The 17,479-nt window shown below is 61.1% G+C and overlaps 1 protein-coding gene across 2 annotated transcripts; it reads left to right on the forward strand.

The window, feature by feature from the left end:
* Positions 1-4,789: 4,789 nt before the first annotated feature.
* On the forward strand, positions 4,790-17,478 carry LRP3 (LDL receptor related protein 3; the record flags this gene model as incomplete). Of its 2 annotated transcripts, none has more annotated exons than XM_080827981.1 (7): positions 4,790-4,862; positions 6,806-6,853; positions 11,899-12,073; positions 13,447-13,661; positions 14,056-15,172; positions 15,330-15,462; positions 15,662-17,478. In XM_080827981.1, 7 exons carry the CDS (start codon positions 4,790-4,792, stop codon positions 16,244-16,246), a joined length of 2,346 nt encoding a protein of 781 aa, XP_080684107.1. In that variant the 3' UTR covers positions 16,247-17,478. The 2 variants fall into 2 exon arrangements, with proteins under 2 accessions (XP_080684107.1, XP_080684106.1); XM_080827980.1 differs by having other exon boundaries at positions 11,935-12,073.
* Between the last annotated feature and the right edge of the window lies 1 nt (position 17,479).

A 17,479-nucleotide genomic window follows, 5' to 3' on the forward strand; every position in this document is an offset into this window, starting at 1 on the left:
TGGGGAGCCTGCTTCCTCCTCTCCCTCTGCCTGCTTCTCTGCCTGCTTGTGATCTCTGTCTGTCAAATAAATAAATAAAATCTTAAAATAAAAAAAAAGAAAGAAAAGAATGTCCTTCCTTTTTAGGGCAGAGGAATATTCCATTGTGTGGATTCTCCACGTCTTGTTTATCCAGTCCACGCCCGCGTGGCTTCCAGCCCTGTGGTTATCGTGTGTTATCACTGCTATAAACATGTATAAGGACCCCCTGAGGCTCCTGCTTTCCATTCTTTGGGGGATAGATTGCTGGGTCCCGTGGCTGCTCTATGTTGAAGCTTTTGGGAAACGGCCCACCTGTTTTCCAAGGAGATGCACCATCGTACGTCCCCATTGGCGGTGTGCAAGTGTTCTAACTTTTCCACATTCTCGCCAATTCTTGTTATGTTCTTTCTTTCTCCCTTTTAAAAAATGTATTTACTAGAGAGAGAGCATGAGCAAGCAAGAGAGAGAGAGAGAGAGAGAGAGAGAGAGAGCGCATAAGCAGGGGGAGGGGCAGAGAAAGAGAGGGAGAAGCAGACTCCCTGCTGAGCAGGGAGCCCAGTGCTGGGCTCGATCCCTGATCACCGGGACTGCAGGATCATGACCTGAGCTGTAGGCAGATACTTAACCAACTGAGCCACTCAGGTGCCCCTTTCCCTTTTTGAACTATAGTCATTTTAATGTATGGAAAGTGGTATTTTACTGTGCTTTTGATAATTTTAGTGTTTTCTTTTTTAAGTAGGCTCCATGCCCAGCATGGAGACCAACGCAGGGCCCAAACTCAAAACCTGGAGATCAAGAGCTGCGGCGAGATCAAGAGTCAGACGCTTAACGGACGGAGCCCCCCAGGTACTCCTGATATTTTTAGTATTTTAAATTCAAATAAACCATGTAACTCCCTTTCTTTAAAGCTATTTTTTTGCTCTTACCTCTTTTCCTGTCCTCCTGTCATCCTATTCCAAAAGTCGTACCATTCAGAAATCCCTCAGACATGGGTTTTCACGCTACTTTCTACCGAAATGGCTGAGTTCTCAAAATGCCATTTGAGAAACATGGATTCTAATGTATATGGGAGCGAAATAGCCATTTAGGAGACACTGACCTGTGAGGCTCCCCTGGGGTCCCAGAAAGGGGTCTTGGAAAGTGCCCAAGGACAGGTTCTGTTTAAGGAGAGTTTGGCTCAAAATGCAGACCCAACTGTCTTCTCATCACTTGAGTGATTTAGCTGGCCTGGGGGTTTGAGTGCTTCTCCCCAAGGGGGGCCTGAAGCCTAGGCGGTCAGTCAGTATGTCCACATGCTGGAGGGGCTGCTCATGGGGCTGAGCGCAGCTCTCCAAATGCTCTCCGCTCTGCCGCCTGGCTGTCCTCCCGGCAGAAGGAGGGAAGAGTAGAAATTCGCTCTGGGGAGAGTGGAGATGTTCTAAGGCCAGGATGAACTGGGGGCAGGTGGGGTTGCTTGGAGAGGATGATGGACAGAGCTAGTCCCACAGGATCATGAAGCTCAGGTTAAGAACTTTGAGTTCTGTTCTGGAGTATTTTCCACAGGGGACATGATCGATTTTGCACTTTGAAAATGTGAGGTGCTGATTAGGATGCAGGGGAGCTTGTAGGAGGCTTCTGCAGAGATCTACAAGAGAGGAAATAGATGATGGCTGGGGCCAGGAAGGTGCCGCGGTGATGGAGAGAAGGGGCAGATTTGAGATACATGGTAGGGATTAGCTATCCAGATTTAGTGATGGATTGGTGTTGGGAGATTGGGGTAGGGATTATTGACTCAGTAAATGATGTGACCATGAACGGAGTGGGGCCCAAGGGGAAAGTGTAGACTGCAGAGTGAGAAGTATCTAGTCTACAGTGAAGTTTGGACAAAAAAGGGTTTCCCCTTCTGCTTTGGCTTTACTTGCCAAAGTCACTTTTAGCCTTTGATACCCAAGTAATTTCTAACTATTTGAAATTAAGAAAGACAATGACCATTCAACTTGGCAACCAGTTGGATAAGAGAGGGCTTGAACTTGAGTCTTCCTGCAGGCAAATGATGGAGGAAGATACGGGGAGCTCTCCAGCTCCTCCCTGGCTGCCTCCCTGTCCTGCAGGGGTCTTGGGTCACGTGAGTATTGGCAACAACCCCGTTGTTCTGGATGGAGGTTTATGTGGGACAACTCTGTGCCCCTTCCCTCTCCTCACTCTGGGAGCAGATCAGCTGAAGGCCTCAGTGGCCCACAGTCTGAGTCTCATGAAATACACGTGAGTGTCCGCAGCTTTGCTTCCTCCTATCTCCGAAGACCACCTTCCTGCCAGGAGGATCCTGAGCCCCTGCCTCGGCCCCTCCACCCTGTGCCTCCCTCATCTGCCCCAGCGGTGTGCAACTTCTTGGGGCTATTACTGACATCACCCTCTTTCCAGCACTGAATTCTCACCTAGTTGGAAGAGTCTGGGTTGTGATAGACTGAAAACTCGTGGTTACAACCGATGCTGGAGCGGAGGGTGCATGTTTGTTAAAAAGTTGCAAGGTCACTGAGCGGGGGTGTCCAGTCCTGCAGCAGAGACTGGGCTGCCAGGAACCATTCCAGAGGTGGCTGGTTCGGTTGGGGACGAGGACTAGAACAGGGCTACATTGGGGAACCTGAGCGAGGCCTCTGCCTGGGTTGGCAGCCTCTAGAGGGCACTAAACTGGAAATGGGGCATCAGGTGGTTCGGACCTCCATATGAGCAAGGAGTAGCTTTCTGCCAAAAAACTCATTAATCAAGACAAACCATGTTTTTTTTTAAAGTTATTTAAAAAAATATATGCAAAAAATCCACAGTGAGCAAAATATCAAAAGTTTAAGGTCAGGTAAGTGGTGCTTGGTTGTTTTATGATCTTGCACTATTGTGCCACGGACACTTGCTTCTAACCAGCCCAAAGTTCCCGGTAGCTAGCTGGGCTGTCCCCTGCCACGTGGGCTTAGGAGGGTTGACAATGGGGTGTGGACACATTGGGCAACTTTGTGATTGTAGAGGTTTTATTGATCTTTCCACTCAGTTCAGAATATGAGAGGTTATTCTGATAAACGTATACAGGGGTTTACATTTTTCTTTTTTGCCTCAGGCTCCAGTAGGACTCCCTGTGGCCTCAGTGTTCACCATAGATCCCTCTCATAGCTTGGAAAGCATGCATCTAGAAAGCATCCTCAAATAGAAACAAAATTTCAGACCCTCCCTGCCAGCTCTGCAATTCTGTTGAACATTTTTTGCCACGCATAAATGCCCATTACTTGAGCAGTCAGCAGTCTCGGGAAATTCTGAAACCAGATTATGGTAGGCTCGCGCTCTTTACCATAAATGAGTCATTTATCTTGTTATTTGATTCTTCAATCATTTGCTACATCTCTCAAGAAGTCGGCTTTTGAAAAATCACCAAAGAAATTAGAAGAGAGAGAACACACACCACCCACCCAGAAAAACGAAAAGGTATTTTCCTTTTTTTTGAAATTAAAATCCAGTTGGCCTACACAGTAAAAATGAGTTAGCAAGTTACACGGTCTACAACTTTCACTAATACAATATCAGTTTCTCTTTACCTTCTCTCGGAAGAAAAGACTAGGGAAGGGAGTGGTGGTAACTGAAGAGGGGGTCCTGCCTCAGCTTGGGGCAGGCATGGGGGCTCATACCAAGCCTCTAGGCCAGGACCTCAGATCGAACATTAGTCTCAGGAAAGGAGGGCTGACCCTGTTTGGGTCCTGTCTCTGTCCCAGGTTTCTGCCTCTTTGGGACCAGCCCCTTGGTTGACACCACTCCCAGGTGGCAGCCCCAAGCCTGCAAAGCGAGCCTCCTTCCCATTCCCTGGGGGCCTGATGGGGTGATTAGGTGGGCTCAGGGTCCCCGAAGGGGTGAATTTTCATAGGTCTAACGTGTTTCCCAGGATCTCCTCACAAGCTTTGCTCTGCACAGAAGGATGCATTTCAGGGATGTGCCAGGGGCCCCTGGGCTAGAACAGGGACACCTCACGGGGCAGACAGCCCTGAGCGTTGCGCCACCTCGCGCGGTCCTGCCCTGGGGTCCCCTAAGCAGCCGCCTTCTACCAGTCCTCTCTCCCCTCCACTCTCTTCCCCTCCCGGGCACGGCGGCCCCGCGGGCTCCGGGAGGGACCAGTTCGTGGGCCCGGGAGCAGACCCGGCCGGAGTTGACGGGGCCCTGACTCCAGGGCGGAGGACGGCTGGAGGCGCCGACGGGCCGGGGCGGCCGCGCGGAGCTGTCCAGCACCCAGGCGGGGCGCGCGCCCCCGGCCCGCCCCGCCGCCTCCCCCGCCCGGCCAGCGCCACTGCGGCTCGGCGGGCGCGTCACGTGGCTGGCGCGGCGCGGCCTCCTGGCTCCCGGCGGGCGCGAGGACCCACAGACCCACGGACGCACCAGCGACGGCACCCGGCCGCGTGGGCCGGGGGGCGCCGGGGCCGGGCGGGCTGCGCGCCGCGGGGCATGGGCGCGCCGGGGGCCCCCGGGCACAGGCCGGCGGCGGCGAGGCGCCCGGGGCGCGGGGGCAGCGGCGGGCGGGGGTCCTCCCTGGCGGCCGCCGCTGAGCCCCCGCGGGGCCCGTGACGCCGCGGCCGATGTGGCCCCGCGCGCGCTGCGGGCCTGCACCGCCGCCTCACAAAGACGCCGCCCGAGCAGCCGCCCGCACCCGGCCGGCGGCCGCCGCGGGAGCCCGAGCCGGAGGCCGAGCCCGAGCCGGAGCCGCAGCCGCTGCCGCAGCCGGGGAGGCAGGAGGCGGCGCCCGCGGGCGGCCGGCCCCGGCATGGAGAAGCGGGCGGCCGCGGGGCCGGAGGGGGCGCCGGGCGCCCGGGCTCAGCTCGCCGTCGTCTGCCTGGGTGAGTGGGCCGCGCAGGCCGAGCGGGTCCGGCCTCCGAGCTCCGCGCCGCGCCCGGGACGGTCCCCGGCCTGCCCCGCTCTGCTCCCCCGGGCTCCGGCCGGGGCTTCCCGGAGCGGGCCCTGCGCGAGAGGGCGGCCCCCCGCGCCCCCCGGCCTGCCGCGCTCTCCGGCCTGGGAGGCGACTCTGGCAGCCCAGCCGCGGCTCCCGCCCGGCTCGGAACAGTGCGTGGAGCCCGGGGCAGCGGGGCGCGGGGCGCGGGACGGCCGGGCTGTGCGGGCGGCGGGGCGGTGCGGGCGGCCGGGGTGGGCAGGCGGTGGCTTTGCGCCGGGCCTGGCGGGGTTGGGGCCTCCGGAGCTGCGGACAAAGGCGAGGCGGGCGGGTCTGCGGCCGGCTGTCCCCTGAAGAAGGAACTGTTTCCTGCCGGGACTTGGGTGGGGGCGGGTGCCAGCGGGAGCCGCGGTCAGGATGCCGGGGCCGGAGGCTGCTGCGAGAGTGACTCCTGTCTTCCCTTTGTGTCTCTTAGACCCAGCGGGGCAGGTCTGTTCAGCCCAGTGGGGTGTATTTGGGGAGGGCGCTGGGACCTGTCCAGGCCTGGCATCTGGGTGGGAGGGATGCCTGCCCTGTCCAGGAGTTTTTCTGTCGACCTTTCCACGGCCCTGTTTGGGGGAGAGGGGAAGAAAGGAGTTAAATCCTCAACTCACATGGCTCCTTTATTTACCATGATGAAGGAGGGAGGCCATTAGCCAAGCTTGGGTCATTAGGGGACACCCTACTGGGACACTAGTGAAGATTCTGTAAGCCCAATAGGTTTGCTTGAAGCAACTGAAAGGACACAGTGAAAAAGAAACCTGCCTGTTTTTAGCTACACCCTCTTCTTGGGTGCAGAATCAGGGAGCTCTGAGTCCTGTGGAAGGCCCCTTGGTTCAGGTGTGGGAAAGTCTAGTGATGGATGGGACCACCCCCCACCCCCACCCCCGGTGAAGTGCCCACTGCCCAGTCTGTTAGTGGTCATGTGCTCTGGGCTCTGAGCTGCTGGGTGCTGGGCTTCCCAGGTGAGCAGGGCAGGAGGACAGGCCCGTTGGCTTCCCGGATGTGGCCCCGGGCTCTGCCTAGCAGAGCCTGGGGTTTTCAGAGAGGGCATCTGCCCCTGCAGCTTCACCAGGTGGGGGCTGACCCTGCAGGGATGCTCTCTGCCTCCCTTGGCGTCTTTGATGTTGGGGGAAGGGGGCACCCTGAACCCTGGGAAGTTGAGTTTGCCTGTATCCTCGTCCTGGTCCTGTAAACCGCTGCAGGAAAGCCATAGATGAAAGCAAAGGACAAAGCTCATGGAGGTGGATACTTGAGGGGATGGGTGGCAGGGAAGTTCTCTGCCCCTCTTCTCAAGGTCAGCATGGCATAGTGAGGGGGACCCTGAATCCTGCTATCTGTGCATCCTTATAAAATGGGGGTAATCAGAACTGCTTCCTCCCTCCCTGGATTGCCGGTAGACCAGGTGGCTGGCAAGGCCCCTCAGAGGGATTCCTCCAAGAGGTCAGGGCTGCCTTGAAGGCAGAGCCCTTACCCAGGCTGAACCAGGGTGGCTCACACATGCGTTTCCAAGCTGGAGAGGGGAGACAGAAACACACCCCTTCCCACACAAGTCAGAATCGGCAGCCACGGAGGGCAGCAGGAGTGGTCTGCTGGAGCCAGGTTTGTGCCTTGGCTCTCTTTGAGAGAGGGTGGGGTCCCGAGACCCTCGAGGGTCCTCCCCTCTGCCCATCCCAGCAGGACCAGGTGGGAGTGGAAGTCTCTGGCAGCACTCTGGGCCCAGCCCTGTGAGATGAAGAGAGGCGGCCCAGAGTTTGGCTGTGCCCATCTAGGGCTGCTGTTGGCCCACAGCAGGTGTCTGGGCCCCAAGCGCCACTGCCCCCCACCAGTGACACCTCCTTGTGTCTCCCACAGTAAACATCGTTCTCACCGGGCGACTCAGCAGCGCAGTTCCTGCCTTAGGTGAGTCAGATGCTTCTCCTTCCTCCCTGCCCTTCTGGTTTTAGTGACCTCCGAGGATGGGCCTTCAGGGCCCTTCCACCCCTGCAGTCAGCTGGCCCCTTCCAACCTCAGCACTTGTGCATTTATCCTGCATCATGAAGGAGTCATTTGGCCTTGGGCAAGTTTACACTTCCCTGAGTCTCAGTTTCCTCTTCTGTAGAATGGGTGCAATAATGGGACCTACCTCAAAGCCTGGTTATTAGGGTCAAATGGGCACACAAAGCAAGGTGTTCAGCATGGCCATGACACATGGTGGCTTAATGGCACTAGCAAACTGTCACGGGTCTAGCGTAATTGACACATTGTGCTTCCTGTAGGCTGTGGGGTGCCCCGAGGCCACGAGGCACCATGAGATGCCGGCCTGTTTTAAAGTTATACTTGAAACTCAGCTTATCAAGGTATGGCCGAGCGATGACACAGAGACGCCAATGCCATTGACAGAAGAATTTGATTTTTATGTGTCTTGAGAGGAAGGGACACACCCCACAGGGAGAACGCCAGGTCAGGCCGATGCAGGAGTCGGGGGAAGGCCCAGGCCAGAGCCTTTCTTGGAGTTTCCGTGGGAAAGGCAAGGCAGGGCTGGGAAAACAGCTCAGGACTGGCTAGTTTGAAGAATTCTGGCTGGCTTGAGGCTACAGGGGTGGTCTCTGGTTGCCTGGTACCTGGCCCTGGGATCACCTAGGGCAGGGGAAATACCAGCTTGGTATGCAAATTAGGAAAGAAGGTGGCTCAGCCTGGGTTCAGCTGGTCTGTCTGAGCAAGACCAATCCCCAGGCAAGCTGGTGTGCCGGACAGAGATTCATACTTTGGCTGGTGTTTGGGCCCTGGGATTAGTGGTGGCCCACAGGATCTAAGAAACTCGGGCCAAACTCCACACCTTTCCCCTGCCTGTCACAGCGGGTCCAACCATCCATAGACCATCTTTGCACTTGGGCCCTGTGCCAGGCACCTCGAAGACTGTCAGGAATGGGACGGGCGACTGAGCCCATCCAAGGGTGTTTGCTCTTTGCTGAGGGGACTGCCAAGGGGAAGCCCTGGCCTCGTGGCCCTTGGGACCACCAGGAGACGTCTGAGAAGGGCCTTAGGGAGCTGGGGAGAATGTGCGGTCTCTGGTGTGGGAGGCCTGTGACTTGTTTGCTGGTGCTGCCTTGTGGGCTGGAGGCACCCGGGCTTTCTCATTCCACTCAGGACCTTGTAGCCAAAAGCCACTGTGGCCGGCTCAGGGAGGGGGCTCTCTGCGGGTCGTGGTATCTGGGATGGGGAGGCCCGGGGTCCACAGAAGCTGCTTTTGCAGGCGCATCTCTCACTTTCAGCTCCTCAGGCTCCCTCTTGATTTCCCCTGCTCCCAGCAGTCTGGCCTCCTCTGCTGACGCAGCTGGCCCAGGGCCCTGACTTGCTCAGTGCCAAGCCAGCCTCAGCGCCACCTGGTGTCCAGGCCCCCACAGTGAACTGCCCAGTCGCCCGGTCCCAGTTTCCAGGAGGAGACGGACTGGGGTCAGGGGTCTGTGGCCTTGGTAGAGAGTGGGAGGGTAGGGACCTGGCAGGGTTGGGGGGGGGTCAGATCTTACAGATGTGAGCCCCAGGAAAGCCCTCCTGCTGGTTGGGGGGTGGCCACGTGGCCTCCAGATGTCTGCCACGTGCCTGTGCCCCGGGTTTAGAAAGTGATGTTCTAGGGACAAGCTTTGCTCAGAGAGTCAGGGAGAGAAAGACAGCATTCAGGTCTGCGCGTTCGGTAGGTCTTAGCCAGCATCGGTGTCGTTCTTAGCAGGGCCCACATTGCCCAACCTCTGGGGCCGCCATTCATGCCGGCGTGCCCGTGCGTGGCATCCCCCAGGCCTCAGCTGCATGCACGGCCTGCATGGCCACGGGCAGTGGTCAGGGGCCCTAGCTCTCCTGGAGTTTGGCTCCGTGCCTCTAGCATTGCTCAGAGCAGTGGACACCAGCTGCTGGCTGCCTGAGCTGCCCACTCAGACACTCCTGAGGGCCCGGGTGGACCGCCTGGAGACCTCACGAGGTCTGGCTCCCAGCGCCGGTCCTGCCCCAGGTGCGCTGGGTCGGGGGCTCCCAGCTCCCGGCCGCGTAGTTACAGCAGGCCGGTTGTCTAGAGTACGGAGCGCCTCTGGAAAGCGGATCTGCAGGTTGTGCTCCATCACGCCTTGCTCGTGCTGCCTCGGGAGTATTTCCTGACTCTTGGGACCACGAAAGAAGGGCGCCTGCTGGTCTGAAAGTGCTTGGTCATCCCTTCCCCCTTGAGCAGCCCACCTTGACCGGAAGGCCAAGTCGTTTTCTGCTGCAGTAACACAGGTCACTGGCAGTTAGAGCCCCCAAGCACCCCCAAGTCCTGTCCTGCAAACACACAGTCCTCTCAACATCCTTCACTGCCCACCCAGCATCACAGACTCCGTCAGAGCCGCACCTCCGCAGGGCGGACGCCCACTGCCCCGGCACATGAATGTCTGCCTGGAGACTGCCCCTTTTCTCGAATTTCCCAACCACCCTCCCAGAAAAGCAGCACCCACAGACTCCGTGTTACTCCTGGGACAAGCTGAGGCCTGGGGTGGAGCGGCGTGCCTGGCTGTGTGGGCCCTGGGGGTGCACTTGTGACGCCTTTCCCTCACCTGTGCCTGGATTCTGGGCTGGGAGCGAGGCTGCCATCACGGAGGGTGAGCTGGGGACTGCCTCCAGGCTCAAGGCCAAGTGGATGTCCAGTCAGGAGGCCCTGACCAGAGCTCCCAGCGCCCCACATGCACTCTGTTCTTTCTCCTGCTGCATGTGCACTCCACGTGGTCCAGGCGGATGACTGCAGAAATCATGATCTCTCGCTGTCTCCTATGTGCCTATTTCTGGGGCAGCCCTGGGGGCGACTCAGGAGGAGGCTGTTTGGAGGGACATGTTGTCAGGGGCTTTGCTGAGAGGCAGAGCTGGGCTGGCAGCTTCTAGTCGTCTGCTCCTGACTTGACTGCTGGTCCAAGAGACCTGGAAAGTAGGACCAGACATAGGTCTAGAAGCCTGTTCTGGTTGGGGCAGGTGATGCCTGTAGGCTTCACGGGTGAGGAAACTGGCCTTTCTCTTTGTGCCTGAGGACGGCTTCCCAGCCAGGGTACGTGTGACGAGGCCCTGCTTTGCCCCCGGCCCTGTCCTAGGGGCTGAGAGGACAGGGCAACAAAGGGTGCTTCCTGCCTTGGCTGATCGAGTCTCCTGACTTCAGGTTTACCGTGTGGATTTGATGTGGGGGGAGGAGGCACCCTGGCTGTGCCAGGCTCTCCCTGCCCATGAACCTCTTGCCCAGCACCATCTAGAAGGAGAAACCTCTTCTGGCTTTCATAACGTCACACCTCCCAGGTCCCCAGGCAGCACCCAGGGTCTCTGTGAGTTCCACAAAGCCGACGGCCTCATGTGTCAGAGGGAAGGGGTTCTAGTCCTTCCCCTCTTGCGTGCTCTTACTGCTCCTGTTTGACAGGGGAGAAATCTGCGGGTCAGGGAGGCCGGCCCTCCAGGCCACGGGTAAGTGCCAAGCAGGAAGTCCGGCTGATGCCTTCCTGACCAGGGACTCTCAGAGCTCTGATGGCAACCCACGGGTGGCCAGCCTTGTTTTAGGGCCAAGTGTGGGTGTTTTCTCTTCTAGTCCTTCGATGCGTTCATGAGCTGTTGGCAGGGGCTTCTGCTTCCCTGTAAGTCACAGTGTTGGATCACCTGGACCTCCATCGTCACAGGCCTAAGAGGACAGGAAGCAGCTGAGGATTTCTACTCCCCAGGCTCCTTTCTGCAGCCGTGCCAGCTGGGGTCCCAAAGAGTCTTGTTGAGAGCCAACAGAGAGACTCCAGCTTGCAGGGCAACAGTGGAAGAGGCCAGGCAGTGGGAGAGTGAAGATGTGGTGTCACCGGCCTCAGTTTCTCCATCTGTATAATGGACCCTGCCCTTGCCACAGGCTTTTGTGCCGATCAGACGAGGCGGTGTGGTGAAGGGCTGCGGGGGCTGGAAGGGGCAGCTGTGGTCAAGTGCAGAGGCCTTGCCTTGTCCCGGGAAGGCCAGGGCACACCAGCGTAGGCTCTGGAGTCTTCTGGCTGGGCTGGCTTCCCAGGAAGCAGAGGCATGAGTACTGAAGTGGGTAAAGGGAGGCCCGCAGAGCTGGGCTTGGTGGCATTCCTCGATCGCACTGGCTGGGATGCTAGCCTGTGCTGGTCACTGGTGCAGCAGATGGTCCACACTTCATAAATGCACTGGTTCAAGGTCAGCAGTGAGAGGCTGATCCCACCAGGGGACCACGGGTGCTCCTGACTCTGTCACTTACTGCTGTGTGGCCATGGGCAGGCCCTTACCTCGCTGAGCCTGTTTCTTTGTCTGGTTATGACATCGATGTCCAGTGGCTTCCCACTGATACTCAGGATGAAACCCCAGTGCCACACAAGTGTGATCAGACCCAGCCTGCGTTTCCAGCCCCAACTGGACATCGGCTCCGTGCAAGCCTGTCTTATGATCTTCACTCCCCTCAGAGATCAGCACGTCTGCTCTCCCTGCAGCCTCCACGGAGCAGGGCTTTTGAGTCTCTTACTCAGCATGCCTAGCACTTGTTCTGCTGCTCAGTAGGTACTCAGTCAATCTGTGCTGGGGGAGCAAAGCCCCTCCCTTCCCGGGGCTGAGGCCTGGATTTGTCCCAGTGGGGGCAGGCAGGGAACCACAGTGGACTGCTCACGCAGGCCCCACAGGCCCAGGGGTGCAGAGTTCTCCACCGAGCTGAGGCCAGGAGGCTGCATCGTGGAGGGGCCAAGGGGGCTGGGGGATAGGACCTACCCTCCGGTGCACAGGGTGGGGCTTGGGCCCAAGGCTGGTTTGAGCCCTTGTGGGTCCTCAGCCCCCCATACACACTTCCGTGAAGTCTTATGTTTGGTCTCACCCTGGCCATGGCCACCCTTGTGTGGCCCTTGTCTTGATCCCAGTGCGGGGAAGACCTGCGCTCAAGCCACGGCAGGGCTCGAGGGCAACCCCACCTCACTTCCTACCCAGAGGGGAGGCCGGCACTTCCCAGCCTCTTGTCCCCACAGCCGCCTGCAGCGGGAAGCTGGAGCAGCACACGGAGCGGCGCGGGGTCATCTACAGCCCGGCCTGGCCCCTCAACTACCCCCCGGGCACCAACTGCAGCTGGTACATCCAGGGTGACCGCGGGGACATGATCACCATCAGGTGAGGGGGCCCAGGACGTCAGGAGGGAGCTCCGTGGGCTGGCACATGCTGAGGAAGTGTGGGTGTGAGAGCGTGCGCACATGTGTCATGGCGCCTGTGCGTGAGCGCGTGTAGGAGTAGGTGCAGAGGGCAGGTGTGTGTGAGCGTCTGCGTGCATGAGCACACGTATGGACAGGCGCAGAGGGCAGGTGCGTGTGAGTGCTTACATGAGCACATGTATGGATAGGTGCAGAGGGCAGGTGTGTGTGTAAGTACAGGTGCATGTGTGCGTCTGCGTGTGCACATGTGTGAGCATGTGAGCGTGCCCAACTCCCCGGGTGTCTGTGAGCCCCTGTAGTGGGCCACCTCTCCTGTTGGACCTCTGTTGTGTGAGCCTCTCTGAGGGGCCGTGGGGCCATGGATCCCCTCAGCCTGGCCAGGGAGACAAGCCTCGGGGACTGGGGTGTGGCCCAGCCGGCTCTGAGGTGGTAGAAGTGTTTTCTTCGTCCTGCAGGGGGCTTGAGGCCAGGCTGGCATGGAGCCCAGATCAGAGTTTCCCCAGGGGCCTTGGGGCAGTCTGGGCAGCAGAGGGAGCCAGGCAAGGGCCCAGGAGCTCCAGCTGCAGGGACGTGCAGAGGGGGCTTGGGATCAGGTGGCAAGATCCAGGTTGCAGAGTCTGGAACCCTGGCCTGGGACAGCTGTGGGGTATCCTGTCAGGGTGCCGAAGCCCAGAGGTCCCGTGTTCTCCCTGGCTCCAAAGCACAGGGGCATGATGGGCACCAACAGGGGCTGTCTTGGTCTCTGTGCCTGTTTCCCTGTGGCCCCCAGGGCCATGGCTCCCAAGCACTCTCCCTTCAAAGATTCCACCCTTACTGGCCACTTGTAGAGTCCTCCCTGGTCCTGTAGCCTGCTTGCCTCCCAGCCTGGGCTGGGGGACCCGGCCCCGGTGTTTCTCCCCAGGTGACAAGCTGTCACCCAGCTGCAGGCTAGGCCAGCCCCGTGGGCATCTACTCCTTCATTGCATAGACCTGTGAGTGTGTGCTGGGTCTAGCCCAGCAGAGCCAGCATGGGAGGGATCTGGACCCTTCGAGGGAGCATGTTGGGGGAGGGCGTTGCCCCTGATGGGGCTTCTGATGCCCCCTCCACTTTGGCTTTGGAATGGGCTCTGAGTGTGCTGATGGAGGGCAGAGGACGAGGTGAGGCCTTCACAGAGCTGCAGCGGGGCTGTCTGCAGCTGTGCTGGTGCTTCTTGGAGCCACCCTCAGGCCCCTGGGTGGCAGCAGGGGTCCCACTGAGAGGCCCAGAGTGCGGGCCACCCTTGCTGTGAGCTCAGATCTGCAGGCTCCTTGCCTGCCCGCCCACCCTGGCGGTCCTCATTCTCCTTGGCCCTGCAGCTTCCGAAACTTTGATGTGGAGGAGTCCCACCAGTGCTCCCTGGACTGGCTCATGCTGGGCCCAGCAGCCCCACCCCGCCAGGAGGCCTTCCGACTCTGCGGCTCCGCCATCCCACCTGCCTTCATCTCGGCCCGGGACCACGTCTGGATCTTCTTCCACTCTGACGCCTCCAGCTCTGGCCAGGCCCAGGGATTCCGTCTGTCGTACATCCGAGGTGATGCTGGCAGCAGGGCAGGGCAGGGCACCATGGGTGCATGGACTCCCAAGATCCCTACAGCACCCTCTCCTGGCCTACTCCCTGCTGGGTCTCCCCCAGAAGCCCCATCCATTGGGGGACTGGGCGTCAGGGTGCCTTGAAGCCCCTGGAGCTCATGGACCGCACTTCACAGACTTGGCTAGAGTGGGCGGCTCACCCCTCACCCTTGGCTCAAGTCAGGGAGGAGCCACCCTGGCGTTTGAGGGGTCTCGGCCCCTCGAGTGGGCGTGGAGAGGCCCTACAGAGGTCGGGCTGGGACAGGAGAGCCACCTGCCTGCTCCTGGCCCCGGTCCCTGCAGGAGGGAGGCTCTGCTCTTCCCTGACCGTCCACCCCGCACTCTTCACCCCACAGGGAAGCTGGGCCAGGCGTCCTGCCAGGCCGACGAGTTCCGCTGTGACAACGGCAAGTGCCTGCCGGGCCCGTGGCAGTGCAACACGGTGGACGAGTGTGGCGATGGCTCAGACGAGGGCAACTGCTCGGCGCCCGCCTCTGAGCCGCCGGGCAGCCTGTGCCCCGGGGGCACCTTCCCCTGCAGCGGGGCGCGCTCCACGCGCTGCCTGCCAGCCGAGCGGCGCTGCGACGGCACGCAGGACTGCGGCGACGGCTCCGACGAGGCCGGCTGCCCCGACTTGGCGTGCGGCCGGCGCCTGGGCAGCTTCTACGGTTCCTTCGCCTCCCCGGACCTGTTCGGTGCAGCACGCGGGCCGTCGGACCTGCACTGCACGTGGCTGGTGGACACGCAGGACCCGCGGCGCGTGCTGCTGCAGCTGGAGCTGCGGCTGGGCTACGACGACTACGTGCAGGTGTACGAGGGGCTGGGCGAGCGCGGCGACCGCCTGCTGCAGACGCTGTCCTACCGCAGCAACCACCGGCCCGTGAGCCTCGAGGCCGCGCAGGGCCGCCTCACGGTGGCTTACCACGCGCGCGCCCGCAGTGCCGGCCACGGCTTCAACGCCACCTACCAGGTGAAGGGCTACTGCCTCCCGTGGGAGCAGCCGTGCGGGGGCGGCGGCGAGGGCGCCGCTGGCGACGCGGGCGAGCAGGGCTGCTTCTCCGAGCCTCAGCGCTGCGACGGCTGGTGGCACTGCGCCAGCGGCCGCGACGAGCAGGGCTGCCCCGCCTGCCCGCCGGACCAGTACCCCTGCGAGGGCGGCAGCGGCCTGTGCTACACGCGCGCCGACCGCTGCAACAACCAGAAGAGCTGCCCGGACGGCGCCGACGAGAAGAACTGCTTCTCCTGCCAGCCCGGCACCTTCCACTGCGGCACCAACCTGTGCATTTTCGAGACGTGGCGCTGCGACGGCCAGGAGGACTGCCAGGATGGCAGCGACGAGCACGGCTGCCTGGCGGCCGTGCCCCGCAAGGTCATCACGGCGGCGCTCATCGGCAGCCTGGTGTGCGGCCTGCTGCTGGTCATCGCGCTGGGCTGCGCCTTCAAGCTCTACTCGCTGCGCACGCAGGAGTACCGGTGGGCAGGAGCCGGCTGCGCGGTCCGCGGGTGGGGCTTCCCCGGGGCGTCGCGGGGTGGGGCTGGAGGGCGGGGGACGGGGTGCCTGCGGGAGGGGGGCGGGGGGCGGTGCTGGCCAGCCCCGCCATGCCGCCCTCCCGCCCTCTGCTGCCGTCAGGGCCTTCGAGACCCAGATGACGCGCCTGGAGGCTGAGTTTGTGCGGCGGGAGGCTCCCCCATCCTACGGGCAGCTCATCGCCCAGGGCCTCATTCCGCCCGTGGAGGACTTCCCGGTCTACAGTGCATCCCAGGTGAGTGCCTGAGACCCAGGCTCCCACTTGGACCCCTGAGAACGGCCGGAAGGGGAGACCGCAGGGCCAGGTCAGACACCGCATGGCCCAAGGCTCAAGGGAGGCAGGAGGGGGTGCCACGGCCAGCTTGGGGGGAACGAGTTGGTCTCCTGGGGTGGCACTGACCTCTGCCCTGTCCGCCATCCACCCTGCCCTCCAGGCCTCGGTGCTACAGAACCTTCGCACAGCCATGCGGCGACAGATGCGCAGGCATGCCTCCCGTCGAGGGCCCTCCCGCCGCCGCCTTGGCCGCCTCTGGAACAGGCTCTTTCACCGGCCTCGGGCGCCGCGGGGACAGATCCCACTGCTGACAGCCGCGCGCACCTCACAGACGGTGCTGGGTGATGGGCTCCTCCAGCCTGCATCAGGGACCACCCCGGACCCCCCAGCACCCCTCACGGACACAGGCAGCCCCGTGGCGGCTGGGGATGGGACCCCCGGTGCCCCAGGCCACGGGCCAGAAGTGGGATCCTCTGTGCCACCCTCCTCGGGCCTGCGGGACCCGGAGTGCAGGCTGGTGGACAAGGACAGAAAAGCCGGCAGGGACCCCCTGGTGGACAGCCCGGCCCCTGGGGACATGCCTCGGGACCCCTGCTCGGCCCAGGACCCTCACCCCCCGGCTCCCACTGCCAGCAGCACCCTAGGCCCCCACCCACCAGAGCCACTGGGTGTCTGCAGGAGTCCCCCACCGCCCTGCTCCCCAACGTTGGAGGCCAGTGACGATGAGGCCCTGCTGGTCTGCTGACCGCTGGACTTGCTGGTGACCGCCACAGCCCCGCTTTGTAACCAGGGAATACACAGTCGTTTCTACCCTGCCTCCGAGTCCTTCTTTCCTGCAGAGAGGCTGTCCGGAAGCCCAGCCACCGGCTCGCTACATCGGCAGCCCCAGCCCTGGTGGGCATGGTGGACAGGGGCTCACGGGGCTGGAGCAAGGAGGTGGGTAGGGTCAGGAGCCCTGCTGCAGGCCTCCTGGGGTCTCCCTCTCCCTCCTTCTCCTCCATTCTGGGGATCTATTTCCGGGGAGCAGGAGGGCTAGGGCAGGGCTCTCTGGAGAGTTTTCTGTGGCTTCTCACTTCATTCACCCTCCGGGGCGCCAGAGCTGTGCCAGACCAAAGGAGGACTGTGGATGTAACAGACTAGTCCGGGGAGGGTCGTAGGCCGGTGCTCAGCCCTCCTCCCATCCCCCCAGCCAGCCCAGAGGAGAGGCAAAGAGGCTTCTGTCCCCGTCCTCATGCCTGTGGTGTCAGCGTGGGCCTGGCCAGGCAGGATCCCTTTGCCCTCTGCCCTGTGGCTGAGGGTTTAATCTCAAGGGCAGGAGGGCATGGCTGGGAATGTGGGCACAGGGTAGAGGAAGCCCACAGTCTCTTGCAGGCCCCAAACCCCCCCAGCCCGACCCAGGAAAGGCTGCTGGATGCTTTCTTGTGGGACAGCAGATGAGCACCAACTGACTGTGGCCACATCCATCCCATCTTGTCTCAGACTCTCAGTTTCTCCCTGTAAACCAGAGCGAGACCACGGGCTCCCAAGTCCTGATACGCCATGGAGATTTATAGAAAAAAAACAAAAAAGGCAGTTCCCACAGAAAAGCCCAGACCCTCCTGGGTGGCTGACCCTTGGGTCCTGGGGAGGTGTCTCCCGATCCTGACGTTCCTTTGGGGCAGGGCTGGCTCCGGACCCCACGAGGGAGAGAGATAAAGTGTCCGGCTCAGGAGGCGGAGCCCCCAAACACCAAAGGCCTCTTCCAGAGCCTGCGGGGGCACCTTCCGCAGCCAGCACCACGCAAGCCCCGCCGAGTGATGCCCACCAGGGACTCACCCGAGACAAGCACACCACCCACCAGCCCTGTTTTATTCATAGACCTTTGCAGGAAAAGCCACTGGGGCAGTGCCGACCGGGAGCCCAGCCCACATCTGCAGGGCTCCCTCAGCCTAGGCCTCCAAGTGTTGGATCTCTCTGTCTCTCTCTCTTTTTTTTTTCC

Source organism: Martes martes (assembly GCF_963455335.1).
Source record: "Martes martes genome assembly, chromosome: 17".
NCBI lineage: Eukaryota > Metazoa > Chordata > Mammalia > Carnivora > Mustelidae > Martes > Martes martes.